Raw genomic sequence first — 18,618 nt, forward strand, 5'->3', positions numbered from 1 at the left:
AAAAAAAAAAAGGAAAAAAAAAAAAAAAAAAAAAAAAAAAAAAAAAAAAAAAAAAAAAAAAAAAAAAAAAAAAAAAAAAAAAAAAAAAAAAAAAAAGAAATAAATATAAAGATCATCAATCTAGTAATTAGGAAAATGCAAATTAAAATGATAAAAATGGGGTCATTTTCATTCATCAGACAAAATTGATATTTTCATTTTGTTGAACATTTTGTTTACTTACAATGACTACATATAGACTATAAACACCCTCAGATTGATGAAGTGTACAGTGGTGAAACCTACTTGCAAAGCAATCGAGCAGTAGCTATCAAAATTAAAAATTAAAATACCTTTTGAACCAGCAAGTACATCTCTAAAAATCCATCCTAAAGAAATATTTGCACATTTACACAAAGATTTATATGCAGATACACATTCACACCCACACACAAATTCACTACAGATTTGTCTCTATACGAAGAGCAAAAAAATTACAAACAATTAAATTATCAGTGTAGCAGTGGTGACATTAATTAGTATACCATGTTTCTGTTGTAAAGAATGAGATGGGCCTATATGTATGGGCATGAAAATCTCTAAGATATTGTCCTTGGAAGAATCAAATTTAGAACAGTATTTATTTAAGTTTAATAACATAAATGTGCATATGAATTCACTGAGGAAAAAGTAGAAAGATGCTCACCAAGTTACCGATGGTGGCTAACTCTTCTGACAATGAGAGTGTAGTTATCTGCATACTAGGACTACTAATAATACCCCTTGCCTTAATGCAGGGGTTCTTAACCTGGAGAGACGTGGAGCCTGGAGGCCTGTTTCTAAAGAGATGCCATGCAGTGCCCACGTCTACATTCTTAAGCTTCAGGTGGCAGCTGATGGCCATAGGTGTAAAACAGAGGGGAGACTTTTAGGCCGGGCGTGGTGGCTCATGCTTGTAATCCCAGCACTCTGGCAGGCCTAGGTGGGTGGATCACCTGAGGTCAGGAGTTCGAGGACAGCTTGGCCAATGTGGTGAAACCCCGTCTCTACTAAAAATACAAAAATTAGATGGGCCTGGTGGCGAGCGCCTGTAATTCCAGTTACAGGAGAATTGCTTGAACCCGGGAGGCAGAGGTTGCAGTGAGCTGAGACTGCACTATTGCACTCCAGCCTGGGCAACAAGAGCGAGACTCCGTCTCAAAAAAAAGAGGGGAGACTTTTAGTGACAACCCGTGTGGCTCTGATTTTCCTCTTCTTCTAAAACCCAGTAAGATGCAGTGGTTAAACCTTATGTTCCTTGAGTTCTAGCAGGAAGCTACTGAAGTCCTTTGCTTTACAGGGCATAAGCTGGATTTTTTCCCCCCAGAATGGGATTCACTATCCTCTAAAAATTCTGTGGATAGACAAAGGGTTCAGAGTAACCTACATCTCCTCCTTCCTTTAGATAGGATCCAGCAGAGTCTTTCAAACTAACAGTAATTCTCCCCCAAACCATCATCTACCTGAATCATACAGCATAATGCTCTAAGACTCTGAGCACCACTCTATGTCTGATAATATCTGGATTCATTTTGGGAAATACTTGTGATCTCTTGTAATTTTTTCTTTTTTTTTTTAAACTCCCTCTCCCCCGCTTCCTTTCCAGTGCTGTTTCCTGCCATTTCATTATTTTTTACTTTTAAATCTGTTTTTAGAGAACGTAATAGTCCATCTTCCTGCAAGATTTTTAAAAATTCTATTTTCAAACGTTTCCTTATTTTCATTTAGCAATCTACAAATATAGATCTCTCCATTCATTACACTCATTCTCATGTTTATATTAATACTTCATCCATTTGTTTTCAATCCTTCACTCCCCTTTTCTACTGATAGCACATTCCTACTTTTCCTTGCAGTTTGTTTTGTGTGTGTGTGTGTGTGTGTGTGTGTGTGTGTGTGTGTGTGTGTGACACGGCCTCACTCTTTTACCAAGGCTGGAGTGCAGTGTCGCTATCATGGCTCACTGAAGCCTTGACCTCCCCAGGCTCAGGTAATCCTTCCACCTCAGCCTCCTGAGTAGCTGGGACTACAGGCATGTGCCACCATGCCCGGCTGATTTTTATATTTTTTGTAGAGATGGGGTCTTGCTATGTTGGCCAGGCTGATACCAAACTCCTGGGCTCAAGTAATCCACCCACCTCAGCCTCCCTAAGTGGTAGGATTATAGGTATGAGCCACTGCACCCAGCTGTCTTGCAGTTTGAATTGTAGTTTTGCTTCTTTTGCTTATTCATCTAATTATTTATTTGTTATTTCTATCTTTCTTATTTTTGAATAACCTCAGTTGACTTATACTTTCTTCTCAACTGTCATCAGCCCCTACAGACTTGGAAAAAAATAGCCTGTTTTAGGTATATCTTCCTGATATACCCCAACAAAGTAATAATCCTAAAGGATAAAAGATAACTCTAGGCCTGGCGCAGTGGCTCACACCTGTAATCCCAGCACTTCAGGAGGCTGAGAGGGGTGGATCACGAGGTCAGGAGTTCAAGACCATTCTGGCCAACATAGTGAAACACTGTCTCTACTAAAAATGCAAAAATTAGGCCGGGCGCGGTGGCTCAAGCCTGTAAAGCTGAATCCCAGCACTTTGGAGGCCGAGAGGGCGGATCACGGAGGTCAGGAGTCGAGCCATCCCGGCTAACACGTGAAACCCCGTCTCTACTAAAAAACAAGCAAAAAGCTAGCTGGCGAGTGGCTGCGCCTGTAGTCCCAGCACTTGGGAGGCTGAGGCAGTGGAATGGCGTAACTCCGGAGCGGAGCTTGCAGTGAGCAGATCCGGCCACGACTCCAGGCCGGGGGGACAGACGAGACTCTGTCTCAAAAAAAAAAAAAAAAAAAACAATACAAAAATAGCTGGGCTATGGTGCGGGCGCCTATAATCCCAGCACCGGGAGCTGAAGCAGGAGAATCACTTGAACCTGGGAGGTGTGAGGCGTGATCCGCAGATAGCGCCCACTGCACTCCAGCTCTGGGAGACAGAGCGAGACTCTGTCTCAAAAAAAAAAAAAAAAAAAAAAAAGAAAAAAGAGAACTCTATTTGTTCACTGGTATTCTTCTTGGAAGGAGTTATGCTTTGGTATTCCATCGTTCTTGCAAAAAGTTTAGTATGAACCTTTTAAAGTCATTCTTGTGCCCTCAACCAGCCAGTCTCCAGGATAGGGCTTGAGTCTCATGCTTCAGGTACCCACAGGGGAGCTGGCCACTGGAGGACGAGACAGGGATGCAAGGTGTCAAAGGAAACTGACTGGATCTCCCTCTGGAGAAGATAGGAGCATGGTAACGACTGCCAGGGACAATGCATTATGGAGAAATCATCTTGTTAAAAAAGGATCTTAAGTTTCCATAGAGCTAGAATTATCTCTGGCAAGCGATTGCCTTTTGGTGCTTGCATAGTGAGACCATCATTTGGAGAGCTATTTAAAGTCAAGCAACCCCTTGCTGAATGAGAGTCTTCGCAGCAGGCTAAATAAAAGCAATGATGCTTTTAAAAGTATATGGGGAGAATGAGATAGCTGCTTGCTAATCTTGGGCACAAAAAGCACATCAGAGGTTCAACACTGGTATTCTTGTCAAGTCAAAAGGCTATACCTTGGCAAGGAAGGAGGAGACAGAGAAAAGATTCCTTCTGAAAGTGACAGTCCATCAGCATATGAACGAGTTCCTGCAGTACACGGTCTGACTGTACTAACGCTGAATGCTATGGAGAGCTATTCTTATTCCTATAGTAGACTGTTTTTCTGCCTGCCCAGCATCCAAGCCCCTTTCTTCTGGTGATAGCACTTCAGTTTTCCTTTAGGCAGGTGACTTAATTCAGACCAATGAGAGTCAGGCTCAGGCCCAGGCCCAGGCCCAGGCCACACATAACCATGAGGAAAGGTGCCTTCTTTGTGGTGGAGTTATTAGGAAGAGAAGTGTAGACTCAGAGCTAGTGTTGGCCTTTTTGGGGGAAGAGACGGCTTGAGAATGATTCTAAGGTAGAAGAAAGCAGAGTTAACAGAAGAATATATCTAAGGTTCTGGTGTCATCATTTGAACACCTGGGTGGAACTGTATCTGAATTTTTTAGTGATATAAGCTAATAATTTTTTATTATATAAAATTATTATATAAAATAATGTTTGAGTTCAACTTCTCACATGTGCGACCAGGGTCTTTCCTGGTACGAATGGTCGAGGGGTCGAGTAGAACCTTCAAAAAAGAGGTTTTCCTGTTGAGAGGAGTGGAAGTCTGTGGGAGGGCTCCCTGTGAGACACCGTAGACTTCAATGCGAATGGCCGGTGAACAGAGGTACTCGAGGAACTGAAGACTGTGGTGGACTGTCTTAAACCCCACTCCAGATTGCACGTCCTTCAGGAGTGAGCAGCTCCCACCTCTTCACCTTCCTATTCTCTGGTCTCAGCAACTTCATGATCAGAGTGTTTTGGGATATGAGCAACAAATGGCTCAATTTAGGGGACTGTTGTCTTTATAAGTAAAGTTGGAGTTGAAGAAGAAAGATTTACAAGCCATTTGTAGATACTGGTGATCATTTGCTTTAAAAGCTCTCTCAACTAGGATAGGACAGCAACTAGTTGCTCCCAAAATGTCTGCGTGCCCCATCTGGTGAGGTTATCCACAATTATCTGGTCCAGTAAGAATTGTTTCTGATTTCCACAGTGTGATTTAAAACTCTAGTAATCCATTGCTTGCCTTTGTCAAAATGATCTGCTCCCAAAGCCCCTATTTAGTACTTGGAGCCGGATTTGAGAAGCAGATGAGGGGGATACCTTGTTGATTTCAGAGAGAGTGGCGATCTTTGTCAGGGCCCTTATTATGGGTAACAGATTGCCCTTAGCTCTGAAAAGCTACAGTCACCCAGCACACATGACAGCTGTTTGTTTGAAAAGAAACAAGGGCCTATTGGAAAGCAGCACAGGTGTTAAAAGTGGCTGAAGATAAGTTGCCCCATCTACGTTCTTCCTATTTCTCATAAAGAATTCCCTTCTAAAGCAGCTTTTTACAGATAAAGGGGAACAGACATACATAAAGGCAAGGAGGAGCACCTATTTAGGGAGATTCAGCTGTTTAAAATCTTTGGCATTCAACAGCGGTGATGGGGCAAACCTGACTGGCTGAAGTAAAATTTTGCAAGGGAAGGAAGATGCTTGGCTTAAGAAGATATTTCAAGATCTCCCTGTATGATGGATGTCTTTTCTAAAATTTTTTGATATTTCTTCTTTAGTTCCGGGAATGGTACACAACTTCCTTTGCTCTTCTTTTACAAACACTGTGTTCTATAAAATTCCTCAAACTATAGTAGCTGTTTATTGGAAGTATTCAATTTCTGACTAGGGCCACACTAGACTCTTCACCCCCTCCTCCTGAGTTACGTAATATGCTAAATCAAGTTACTTAGCTACTCTCTGGATAAGTCACCATTTTGATACCAAACTTAGACAATGGATCTATAACACTACAGTCAGTCACCATATATCCTAGAATTTCAGTCTAATAAAATCCAGTCTAGGTCTAAATAAGGACTGGATTTATAGTTCTTAAACACTCTGTTAGACTGTCTTCATATAATTGACATCCTTCATTGCCATCTTTCATGTGTTGATTTGGGGTTTGGTGTGAAAAATACTGTTTTTATACATGTAGCTTATGCTTAAGTTCAAAGAACCCGCTGACTTAGGTTATAAAGCATCCAGGTTACAATCTCAGGGCATAAGAAGGCTGGCACTGAGATTTCTTCTTAGAAGATCAGCAAAATTAGGTTAGGGGCAGGAATACAAATTATGTGAGATAAGCAGAGAATCCGCAGGAGGTCTTCTGTCAGCTCAGATTTCCCCTCCGAGAGGGGAGCCTAGCGATAGTATAGTTTCATCTAATCAGAATAAACAAAGGGGAATGAGGCCAATTCACAGTTGATAAATGTTGAGGAAAAGGAAAAACCTCTTTAGCTGATAACAATACTAAAGAGTTGATTAGCCCCTAAATTAGTTGGCAGTGTCTCCACAGACTTGGTCCTGCAGCCCGCTTCCCTCTGAGAGACTCTGTAACCTCCTCAATGCAATCTTCTCTTAGAAGTAAAATCTGAACTATAAGATCAAGGAGAAAGAGAAGCTCTCCTTCCTCCCTAGGCAATAGCAACAATGGAGTAGGGGGTTCTTTGGGGGAAAGTAATGAAGACAGGTGCCATCTGTACTGTGGTTTTGAGAGGATGAATGCTGCCATGTCTATAAAGCACACGGTTAAGAGAAGTCAGGGGCAACAAGGTATTACTAAGCAGGAAAAGCTGTGAAGGCTAGGGGCCACCTAAATCTATCAGGAGCGGAAAGGAAAGGCTTTAGCTCAGAATTTGCGGCTCAAGTTTCTTGACAGTCCGAGAGAAAACAGTGAATAGTCTGCTAGAAACTAAAGGAGAGAATTGCAGCGCCTTGTCAGAAGGATAAGGCACAAATAACATTTGCTTTGAGAATGACTGTCAGCCCAGGCTTGTGTGTGTATATCTGTGTGTGTGTGTGTGTGTGTGTGTGTGTTTTGGGTTGGAAGGGAGGTTGGGGGGTTGGTTCTGGTCATTCTGTTTCCTACAGAATAGTAGTTGAGACCCTCTATAGGTATAGAAAGGTAAAGGCTATTCAAGCTTCTCTAACAACCTTCTATGAAGTTCACTTAGTCGAGATGAGCACTTTTGAAAGCAAAATAAGGAAAACTGGATAATACTAGCTGCTACTTAGAGCAGGCTCTGTGTCTGGCAATATGCTACATACTTCACATGCATTTTCTCAATCCTTTCAAAAACTCTTTTATTGCTACTTTATAGATGCAACAATTGAGGTTAAAGTGATTACGAATTTTGTCTGAGGTCACATAATTACTACATGGTTCAGTGAAGATCTGTGTGCTCCAAAACCTACACTCTAACCAATGCTTTATCCTACATGTGTGCAGTCTCAAAACGAGCAGGGAGAATGGCTGGGACTGGTGGAGTGGTAGGGGAACACAACCTAACCCACAGGGCAAGTGTCCATGGAGCCCGGAGAGGAACTACAGCCCTCCTAAAAATGCAGTGCTAAAGCTATGTCAAAACTGAACAGCTGGCCGGGAGCGGGGGCTCACGCCTGTAATCCCAGCACTCTGGAGGCTGAGGTGGACGAATCACCTGAGGTTGGGAGTTCGGGACCAGCCTGACCAACATGGAGAAACCTTGTCTCTATTAAAGACACAAAATTAGCCAGGCGTGGTGGCTCATGCCTGTAATCCCAGCCACTTAGGAGGCTGAGGCAGGAGAATCACTTGAACCCAGGAGGCAAAGGTTGTGGTGAGCCGAGATCACGCCATTGCAGTCCAGCCTGGGCAACAAGAGTGAAACTCCATCTCAGAAAACAAAATAAAGCTGGGCTTGGTGGCTCACGCCTGTAATCCTAGCACTTCGGGAGGCCGAGGTGGGCAGATCACGAGGTCAGGAGATCAAGACCACGGTGAAACCCCGTCTCTACTAAAAATGCAAAAAATTAGCCAGGTGCCGTGGGCCTGGCCTGTAGTCCCAGCTACTCGGGAGGCTGAGGCAGGAGAATGGTGTGAACCCGGGAGGCGGAGCTTGCAGTGAGCCGAGATGGCGCCACTGCCCTCCAGCCTGGGCGACAGAGCGAGACTCCGTCTCAAAACAAAACAAAACAGAACAGCTATCAGAGCCAACTATTCCATCACTGGAGAGGTAATCACCAACTCTCACTCTATTCCCTGAAATTAAAGTAGAGTACATGGAGGCCGAGCTTAGTGGGGAAAATAATTATTCTTAACCAAGGGCTTCAACTAGGTGGAATCTCACCATCTTTTTAACCAAGTATCAAGTTAAGGATAAAATGTCACTAGAGTACAGCTTCCAGGGGACTGTTCTCTGTTACTGTTTTGTTTTTTTCCATCCATGCCTTTCAACAGAAGAGGCTGGAACATTCTTTGCATCTTTTGGAATGTTAGTTATTAAAACACTGCTTTGGAGCTCCCAATTCACAGAGCCCTAAATACTGTGGTTGAGGAGAAGAGTCACCTGGGGACCAGGAAAAGGAACAGAGAACAATGGACATTATGCAGTAGCTTGGTTACCTTGCCTTTTCCCTGAACGATAATAATCTTGCATTTGTTTCAGGAAAAATGGAGAGCAAACTCATTCTATCAGCACTCATACATTTTTCAATCAATCGAATCTATGGGGATCACAGTTTTTTTTTTGGCAACGGATATCTATGTACTCACTGTCACTTATGAACCTGTGCTCTGGCACAGACTCGTGTTCATGCTCAGCATTTCTTACCTCCTTCATTGTCCTTGCTATCTGTGCAGAGAGTCTCCATGGCTACATCACAGCCCGCTCCTCTCCATCCAGGCTGGCACACACAATGCCAGCCATTTTGGTCCAGGGTACATCTTCCATTGCTGTTGCACAGACCAGGACAACCCTCTGTCGAGACAAAGAAGGAAAGCACCAGTGATTTGAGTATTGAGTTTTTGTACCTAAAATAAACAGATAAGGGACACTTAGTGGGAACAGGCCTTTATAAACAGCACAAATACTGTAATTGCACATGGATAGAAACAGCAACATTATCTATACAATCTAATTCTTATCCAAGTGGCATCTTTGATTGGCCTGACCCTTGAGACACCACTTACCTGTGCAGAACAGAAATACATGCAACGATCCACTCAATAGTTGCAGGCCAGACAAAATTAACTTACATTTTTTTCTCTTTAGCAAAGCAACAAGGTATATTGTGTGGTGTGGAAAAGCATCTCAACAAAATAATTTCAGAATCCCTTGTCTAGATTTGTAATCTGTTTTAAACATTACTGGTCATTTATCAGGACATGCCTTCTTAAAACACCTTGTTGCTTAAAAAAATTCCCTCAAGCTCCAAAAGCATGAAAGTGGGTATAAGGATATGAATGATGTTAAAAAGAGAACATTAATTTTATCTGGCCTCAGAGTTGCCGTATATTCATGTGAAATTACAGTGCATTAAATAATTGCACAAAGTATAGGCCAGTATTAATGACTATACTTTATGCCAAGAGTACATTCCTTGTCACAGAATAAGCAAAGCCCAGGAAATAGTGAAGCAGCTTAGCGTCTATTCTAACAAACATTAGGATTCAGGCTGCATACGGATGGGACAGGACCGACAGGATTTCCAACTAAATGTAATAGCTGTGCATATTGGATTACTTAGGACGGACAAAATGAAATACCATAAGGACCACAATCAAACATTGATAGACTGAACAAAAACACGGTAGTGACGTGCTTCAAGACAGATAGCGAAGAGTGATATTTTGTGACAATCTCCCTAAGGCTTTTATGCTGTTACCTTTATATCCTATCTTGTCTGCTTTTATGGGCAAGGAGGGAAAATTTGGGAAACAATTAAAATAATTTAATATATCCAAAATCTATAATTGTTTCAGTCTAACATGACATTTTAAAAAAACAATTTTTGCCACTTCCTACTGATGATATCTGGCATGCAGCCAACGTGATCTGTTTATGAGGATGACACGGGTAGATTCTGGTGTCCTTGTTTATGAGTGTGATATGACACTGAGAGAAGCAAGGAGAGAAATGCTCTAAAATTCTAAGAATAATTGGCTATTCATCAGATCTCTGTGGACACCGCTATTTATAATTTGGTATAAAACATATTAATAAAAACACTTGCTACAGAAATTGGGGTTTGTTTTACAGCTTCTTATCATTTGAATGCTACTATTGTTCCAGTGACAAAATTTAAGGGAACAATCTGTTTTAAAGATGTTTATTTTAAGTCTGTGTTAGAAGAATTATTCATATATTGGTGTCCCCTCCTCCACTGCGGAACATGAAAAGAAAATATCGTAAAGAGACATTCTGTCTCTTAAGATCAGAGTTAACAGAAAGAAGACTATTTTGACTGTCTCTCATGGAAGAGTACAATGAAATAACACTTATGGATACCATCAGGTCAGGAAGAGATTAATTTTGCTGCTTCTTTTCATTCAGACAATTACCGTCTGTATTTATGGATTATTCAATAAATAAAGGGTGAATCTTCTTGATGGATGTGTTTTTTTGTTTTGTTTTTAATGAAAACGCAAGGTTGAATTGCCCCACTGACAAGGAGGTGCGGCAGCTGACTGACTGCACATAAGATTTGGTATATGAAAGCCTGGATATTGCCATGAATATTTTCATATTCTAATGAAAAGCACAAACAAGGAATAGAAAGTAGGTAATCTGAGGAGAAAGGGAAGGGGAATTTTGTCTTCTGAAAAAACTTTTTCCATCTATTTCTACGGTAACTGAAGATGTGAGAATCTGCTGTTTTCTGCTGAACAAGGTTATCAGTTCTTTTTTTTATAGAATGTACAGTATTTTTAGCTTTTAAAAAATAACAAAACATAGATTATGATATCACATATATTTTGAAACATTTAGAAGAAAAACCAAAGAAGTTATCACATATGAAATAAACGAGGATTTTCTCATCAACATGATAACCAGAATCTTCTTTAGACTTGACAATTCCTTATATCTTGTGATAAGGAGCATATTTGTGATTCTTTAGTTTAGAATTTAAAGGCTCATTAAGCTGAATTGCCAACAATGAAGATCTTAAAGCAAAAAGAAAGAAAGAAAGAAAGAAAGGAAGATAGAAAAAAAACCCCAAAACCAAAAAACAGCAAATATACTGTTATCTTCAGTTTCTGGTTCTAGAGAAAACGCTTTTACAAAGGAATGAAATCTGTCATAACCCAAAATTATAAAAATGAGACACAGACATTTAAGTCTCAATACTTTAAATCCAAGGCATTTTACATAATTTAAGTCTGATTTGTAATTTACAAAAATATGCATGGAAAACAGTCTATTGTCAAACCTAGTAATACACGGTTATTTATAGATATACATGTAGATATGTCAACAAAGAGCAAGTATACAGTACCTTTAACTATCTTATCCAAATAGTGAGCTTGGGAAATTAAAAAGGAAAAAAGAACAGACAGACATTTCAGAAGTGTCACATGGGACAAGAAAATTTTCAGAATTTACATGCAAATTGAGTAGTTGCAGCTGACATAAGACTCACATCACACGACAGAGATGCACTTCATATCTCCTAAAAATGCAGTCTATTCATGTTTTTAGCAAATGCAGTCATGATTCCAGGAAATACTCAGCATTTTCAACTAACTGAACTCACACCACTTTTCACAGATTCTTTGGCATGCGCTCCACTCTCACCATTTTCAACATTCTCCTTTATAATGGCTGAGCAGGACAAATGGAATCAATTCTTTATTCTTAAAGAACTTTGGAAATTTGCAACTATGAGATCTACAAATAATGAAACTTTAAAAGTTAATAAATAAGCAAAAAGAAGAAAGAAATTGAGACTCTTGAGCAAATGTAATATATTGACGTTATATTTGCAAAAGGCACATACAAGTTCTTTAGAAAATGATTACCCAGTATCTCTTGACTGCAAGCCAGATAGACAATGATTTATTACATATATAGCCCATTAGGAAACAGGGACTACTGTAAGATCCTGTTTATTTTCAGAAACCTACCGGAATAGGCTCTTTTTTCTCACAAAAGGTGTGTAGGAACAGTCAGGACTAAGACTGAATCTTTTTCTGTACCTGTACCTGCCCCTGTCCACTTGTTTCATGAGGCTACAATTAGGCTATACCTTTCCCCTTGAACTGAGACATAAATGCCTCCCTCATTGTAGAGACCTAATATATTCTTAATAAGCCTCCCATCTCCTCACTTTGTCAAAATTCATACATCTTTAATGATCTAAAATTGCGTTTCAAAGATGCTTATGTTGATTGGTTTTCACTACTGACATATGCAAGTGGTAGCAGAACTCCTAACAGAATGATGGAAACTGTAACTTTCAGTTGGGCCACTCAGGTGTGGTGGTTCTGTCATGTGTGTAAACAGAACTGTATATGGTTCTGACACATCTGTACTGTGTATATGAAAGGATTCTTCACTTTGCCACAGGATTCTATTAGAGGCGTTTGAACTGCATTTAAAAATAAGCATGTTTAGAGCTAATTGGTAATATGATGCAAGGAAAATTACGGTGAAGAAGATATGGTGTTAGGTACTACTCTGAAATTATAATAAAAATAATTTACCTTTAAAAAAATTTATTTATTTATTTATTAATTTTTTGAGACGGAGTCTCGCTCTGTTGCCCAGGCTGGAGTGCAGTAGCGCGATCTCGGCTCACTGCAAGCTCTGCCTCCTGGGTTCACGCCATTCTTCTGCCTCACCCTCCTGAGTAGCTGGGACTGCAGGCGCCCGCCACCATGCCTGGCTAATTTTTTGTATTTTAGTAGAGATGGGGTTTCACCGTGTTAGCCAGGATGGTCTTGATCTCCTGACCTCGTGATCTGCCCACCTCGGCCTCCCAAAGTGCTGGGATTACAGGTGTGAGCCACCACGCCCGGCAATAATTTGCCTTTTAAACATTAAAATAAAAATGTATTATTGCAGAACCATCATATAATTTCTTTATAATTCCTTCTATATGCTATATACTTTACATGCCATATAAACTAGTAGAGCCCTGTAATAGCTCTATTGATGATTTGAACATAAAGAAAGTGCCATCTAGCCGGGCGAGGTGGCGGGCGCCTGTAGTCCCAGCTACTCGGGAGGCTGAGGCAGGAGAATGGCGTGAACCCGGGAGGTGGAGCTTGCAGTGAGCCGAGATTGCGCCACTGCACTCCAGCCTGGGCGACACAGTGAGACTCCGTCTCAAAAAAAAAAAAAAAAAAAGTGCCATCAAAACTTCTGGAGTCTCTGATTCTCATAGGGTAGTATTTCTATGGAAATTCTTAGTTTACAAAAATTAATAACGCTGATCACTGTTAGAGAGTCAACCCGTTGCTTTTACATTAGTCCTGCACAACCAAAATAAAGAACACAACTTAATTCTGATCTGGATTAGCAGTTTTAATGGTGGACAAAATTATTTCTAATCAGCCAATCAGATTATTTTTGCCAAGAGAATCAATTACGCAAAAACTGTAGACTGATTTACAGGTAAAGGTAGGTCTTTGGGTCACCAGAACATCAGAGGTAGAACTCAAAGTAGAAAATACATTTAAAATATACAGCCGGTCAAAAGTAACATAATACTTTAAATATTTGCAACACTTAACACAAGTTTTGCAAAAAACTAAAAACCAACCATAAGAACAAATATCTGTACTGAGAAAGATACCAAGATTTTTCATTTGCATTTCATATCATAGAGAATTGTGAGGCTGAGAGCTTAAAAGTAAGAGACAAAGAAGGAAAAACTGCAAGGAATACTTTGGCATGGAAGAAAATCTTTCTGATAATACCACAAAAACCTGGTTCTAAATAATGAAGAAGTTAAAAGGATATGTCAATATATGAGGTTCAAATCATTATTAAAAGTAATAATTGCAACAATATAAACATCATTATATAAACCACAACAGGAAATAATAAAAAAAGTAGACATGTTGGAAGAAGCCATTAGAAATAATAATCATAAAATAATACAGTATATTTAAAATTAATGTACCTAACAATTGCTGAAATGCATATTAGGTTGTAAAAAATTACTTTGAAAACTAATGAGTATGTTCTGACACTAGAGAAAAGTCACTCTTCGATCTACTAAGAAGTTGAAATTTGATTTATAGAATAAAATTCTTATAAAAATGGGTGCTGGACGTATAAAAGGGGGTCCATTACAAAACTATTTTCTGGAGCTGGATAAGGTGGGTCACGCTTGTAATCTCTGCACTTTGGGAGGCTGAGGCAGGAGGATCACTTGAGGTCAGGAGTTCGAGAGCAGCCTGACCAACATGGTGAAACCCCAACTCTACTAAAAACATAGAAATTAGTGGGGTGTGGTGGTGCATGCCTGTGGTTCCAGCTACTTGGGAGGCTGAGGCAGGAGAATTGCTTGAACTCGTTAGGCAGAGGTTGCAGTGAGGTGAGATTGTACCACTGCACTCCAGCCTGGGTGACAAAGTGAGACTCAGTCTCAAAATAAAAGAAAACCACAAAAAAACAAAAACACCTCCACTACTTTCTAGAAAAATGCTGCAGTCATAAAACACTTTCCCTGGAGTTTCGATTATTTATCTTGGAAGAAGACCCAGGTGGGACACACGGCATGAGTAGTACCGTAGTTCCTGTGAGATGGCAAGTCTTAATCTTTTTTGGGTCTCAGATCTTTGAGTAAACTGGTGAAAGTTTTGGGTTCTCTTCCCAGAAAAATTCACGTATGTTCACAAACACAACATGCCGCCTTTGATTTCAGCTCTGCCATGAGCCCTGGCTCTGTAATGTATAGATTATGAACACCTGGCTGATGTATTAATGATTCCTAAATTTCTGGCTCTGGCCCAGGTCTCTCTCTCCTAGCTCTGACCAGGTTCAGAATGATCCAGGGTGACACACATGAAGCATTTTGCCATTAGCCTTGCTCACTGTAGGTAATAGGTAATTACACTGTAGGCAAAGTAGGTAATAAAAAAGGCTTCCTTTGTGCCAAATAACTGTTCTAAGTGCTTATGTTATTCTCTCATTTCATCTTCACCACAATCCTGTGATGTAGTAACAGTTGAGACGGTAAATACAGATAAGGAAACAGAGGAGAGGAATGATTATCTTGGGCAAGGTAACGCCTTGGCAACCTAGGCTGCCTGGTTCCAGAGCTTGCTCTAAACCACTCTGTCACAATGCCGTCTCTTGGAGATTTAGAAAAAAAGAAAGGTTTTGTTTTTGTTTTCTTTTCCCCAGTAGAAAAAATTGATGAAAGGAGCTCAGAACCAGACACTTCATTCTCCAAAGCCACAAGGCAGTTCCACCTTCTTTTACATGTCTTCTACATGGATTCTGTAGGAAAGCACAAGGTAGATCTATAGATTACTTTACATGCCAAGGCTAATCCTTGGCCTTGACTGCCTTTCAAAACACATTCGGATACACAGCCATCCCTGGAACCTAACAAATGAAGCAATCATTCAGGTTTCAAGCCTATGATCCGCAGGTCTTTGGTCTACTTGCTGGTACAGGTAGGCAAAGACTCATGGAAATTTCGAATGTGAAAGAAAAATGTGGCGCACCGAAAATATTTATATTATATATTTAGTCCATAAATGTTCAGTATCAACAAAGCAAATGACCACTGCTGTATTCTTTTCACACATCCTCCCTCTAGGTGCTTCCTTTTAAGAATTCCCCTTTGTATTTCGGGAAAGACGGATGGAGGAGGACACAAGACAATTTGCTCTTTTCTGCACCCCTTAGTGATGCACCTGGACTCTCTGGCCTCTGAGGATGGGCCTTACTCATCTATAGTATTGTCGCATGTTTCATTCCTCCCATCTAGATCAGGAAGGAATGGCATCTTTTCGGAATTCTGTCTTCAGGCCGTTGCCTCATCTGCTTATCTATCAACCTTCTGGGCACCCCTCCATCTCTTCTGTTACCTTATTCTTCCTTTTTCCTCCCCTTCCCCAACACCTCTCTTGGAGAAAGTCTAAGAGTATGCACATCAGAGTACGTGTAACAGGAAAACAACAATCAAGAACTAGCTGTGATGAATTCACTTCTACTAACGGACTCTCTAGGCATAGGTGACTTAATGTGTAAACTGTCCTCATTAGAAGTGTAAATTCTAGGCCATGTAAATCACTGCATTCCCACTGCCTGGCTCACAGCAGGCTCTTTTTCTGTGTTTTTGGATACAGGGTCTCACTCCATCACCCAGGCTGGAATGCACTGGCACAATCACAGCTTGGCTCACTGTAGCCTCAACTTCCCGGGCTTGGGTGATCCTCCCACCTCAGCCTCCCAAGTAGCTGAGACTACAGGCGCACCCCAACCACACCCGGCTAATTTTTCTATTTTTTGTAGAGACGGGGTTTCACCATGTTGCTCAGGCTGGTCTTGAACTCCTGACCTAAAGTGATCTGACTGCCTCGGCTTTCTAACCTGCTAGGATTACAGGCATGAGTCACTGTGCCTGGTCAAAGCAGCGCCTTAACATCCGTTATATAAAATGATCAAATGTACTTTTGGTGGCCTTAGTATATTCTCTATGTGTTTACAGCTTTTGAAGAAATTCTACAAGTAATATAGAGACCATCTTTTGAGAAAGAAGCAAAAGTGAGTAAAACCTCATTTTATACCATTCTCCCCCTGTCCTTCACCCATCTGTTCCTCTCCCCTCCCATGTATTCTAACTATGGACAGTAGTATTCACAATAACTACCATTTATTATGTGCTGAAAACTGCTAAGCATTTAATGTGAATTAACCGGTTTAATTTTCACCACCCTGTGGGGTAACAGGTACATTATTATCTTCCCCTATTTCACCAATGAGGCAACTGAGACACGAGAAATTAGGTAACTTTCCTAAGATCAAAGTGCTAGCAGTGGCAAAGAGGAAGTCCCAACCAGGTCGCCTGACACCAAAATCCATATTCTAAATAAATGTTACAGTTACAACTCAGAAGAACCAGAACTGTGTACCTGTGTAAGGCGGACTGGAAGCATCATCTGTTTATAGATTGGTCAAGGAATTTACTGGAATAAAAAAATCAGACTAAACAACGTGGAAATCGTTAAGTTCCAACACTGACAGTTAAAGGAAATAAGATAAAAACCCGAATGCATTTAAAATACTTATGTGATTACACAGCTTCATAAATGAGAGTACCTTATATAAACTAAAGAAAGCTTTAATGCTGTCATCTGTTCTAAAAAATCCAAAGTTTGGAAAACCAGTGGGTAAGAGAGTAGAACTAGGGATAAAACCAGGAAAAATAAAAACAAGTAAGTTTGAAAAAAACAGAAACCAAAAAGCCCCAAAGACCAGAAGCAGCTGAGTGGATGTACAAATGTTGGACGAGAAATATCTGCTGAGTAGTAGTTCCCAAGAAGGCCGCTCATTTAAAAATGAGGTCTAAGGAGTCTATGTGCCTGTCTGGCTGAGACATGGAATAAGATTAATTCCAAGTTTGCTTCCTTTTACCATCAGGCTGACTCTCGTAAACACAGAGAAGTAACAAAGGCAAACCAAGTTGGTGATATAGACATCAGGTAGCTCAGAAAGGAAGGTCAAATCTGTGTCACTGTGTACAAGCAGTTGTTGATGTGTATGGCTATGAACTACTCACATTGTTTGGGCTTGGGGGGAGCATATTAAATAGTACCGTCTAGTATTTTCACCGGGCTACTGGCTTGAATCCTCGGCACAGCATAGACATCAGATGCGTACATCATAAAATATAGACATATTCTTCACTATGACAATTACTGTGAAGTCCTTGGAGTAGAGGGCAGATTTTTAGTTAGCACTGAGCATTTCATAGTACTTCCAAACACGGACTTAAAAAATGACTCACATTAGTATCTCATTAAAGTTGTAAGTAGGTATCATTCTTAGATTAGTCAAGTACCAATTCCTGCAGGATGACAGAAAAGCTACAGTCTGCAAATAAGTCCATATTAAATCCACTTATTCCAATCAGCAACTGTTTAAATCAGCATGCAAGCTGCATACCCACTGATTTGGTGTTCCTTAATTGGTGTTCATTGCACTGTTTTATTACTGATTACCATATCATAAAGGGTTATGACAGTGATATAAGTTTAAACACCATAAAACAATGACATTTTCTTAAGAGTTTACTCAAGACTCCTTAAAATATGTTCTCTTTTGCCACAGAATTATCAGATTATGGGCAAGCTCAAAAAAAATTATTTCCTATTTAGGAAAGTCAATTAATTTGCATTTTATCAACTAGTAAGTGAGGTGGTGTCAGCAAAAAAAAAAAAAGTTTTTTGTATGTGTGTGTGTTTGTATGTGTGTGTGTGCACATGGGATTTAAAGGGATCTGCTCCCCTATAATTGGTAATGCTTTTCAAAATTTGCTTCAAATAAATTGTTTTGAAACTTTGCATATTGTATTCTTTTATTCTTTTTACAGTTTGGAAACCTGATGTAAAAATTATCTGAATAAATACACTGCCTCTTACATGCACCTACTCAAGCAAAATACCATACTTCAATTTGGAACAGTATTTATACCAAGGCATTCCAAACGAGTGAAACAATATTTTTTCCTGATTTAAGTCAGCCCAGAAAAATCCAGATTCTATGGAAAAGGTACTTTGAGATAAATCACATTTTATAAAGTCAGCACTGCTGAAAGAGTGCCTTTATAAGCTGCAGAGCTTTGTAGAGATGACTGGTAGAACAGAATTTGGTATTTTCCTTCAATTTAGGATTTCATGCCTGACTATGGACTACATACACATAATGGAAGTAACAGTGGAACACTCAAGGTCCAGACGGCTGGCTCACGGATGCTGGGATGTGCACAGCCTATGCAAAGAGATGCCTTGTGTGCTGTGTGATGGATGGGTTTTGTGGTAGTCTTTGCATGTGGGATGATTTCATTCACTGAACCACAAACATACACGTTAGTAACGCATCTCCTTTATTTTTTATTCCTTGTGTGAGTTTATTGAATGACACAAGCAAAAAACACATTTTAGGATTTCCT

The 18,618-nt window shown here is 40.1% G+C and overlaps 1 protein-coding gene across 1 annotated transcript in view; it reads right to left on the reverse strand.

The window, feature by feature from the left end:
- The window catches only part of TENM3 (teneurin transmembrane protein 3), a 494,169-nt gene that overhangs the window by 74,685 nt on the left and 400,866 nt on the right, over window positions 1-18,618 (reverse strand). Inside the window, 1 exon segment of the mRNA XM_017854351.1 lies at window positions 8,316-8,462. Within this exon segment, the coding sequence (XP_017709840.1) occupies window positions 8,316-8,462 (147 nt within the window).

Source organism: Rhinopithecus bieti, unplaced genomic scaffold, assembly GCF_001698545.2.
Source record: "Rhinopithecus bieti isolate Rb0 unplaced genomic scaffold, ASM169854v2 scaffold_38004, whole genome shotgun sequence".
NCBI classification, from domain to species: Eukaryota; Metazoa; Chordata; class Mammalia; order Primates; family Cercopithecidae; genus Rhinopithecus; species Rhinopithecus bieti.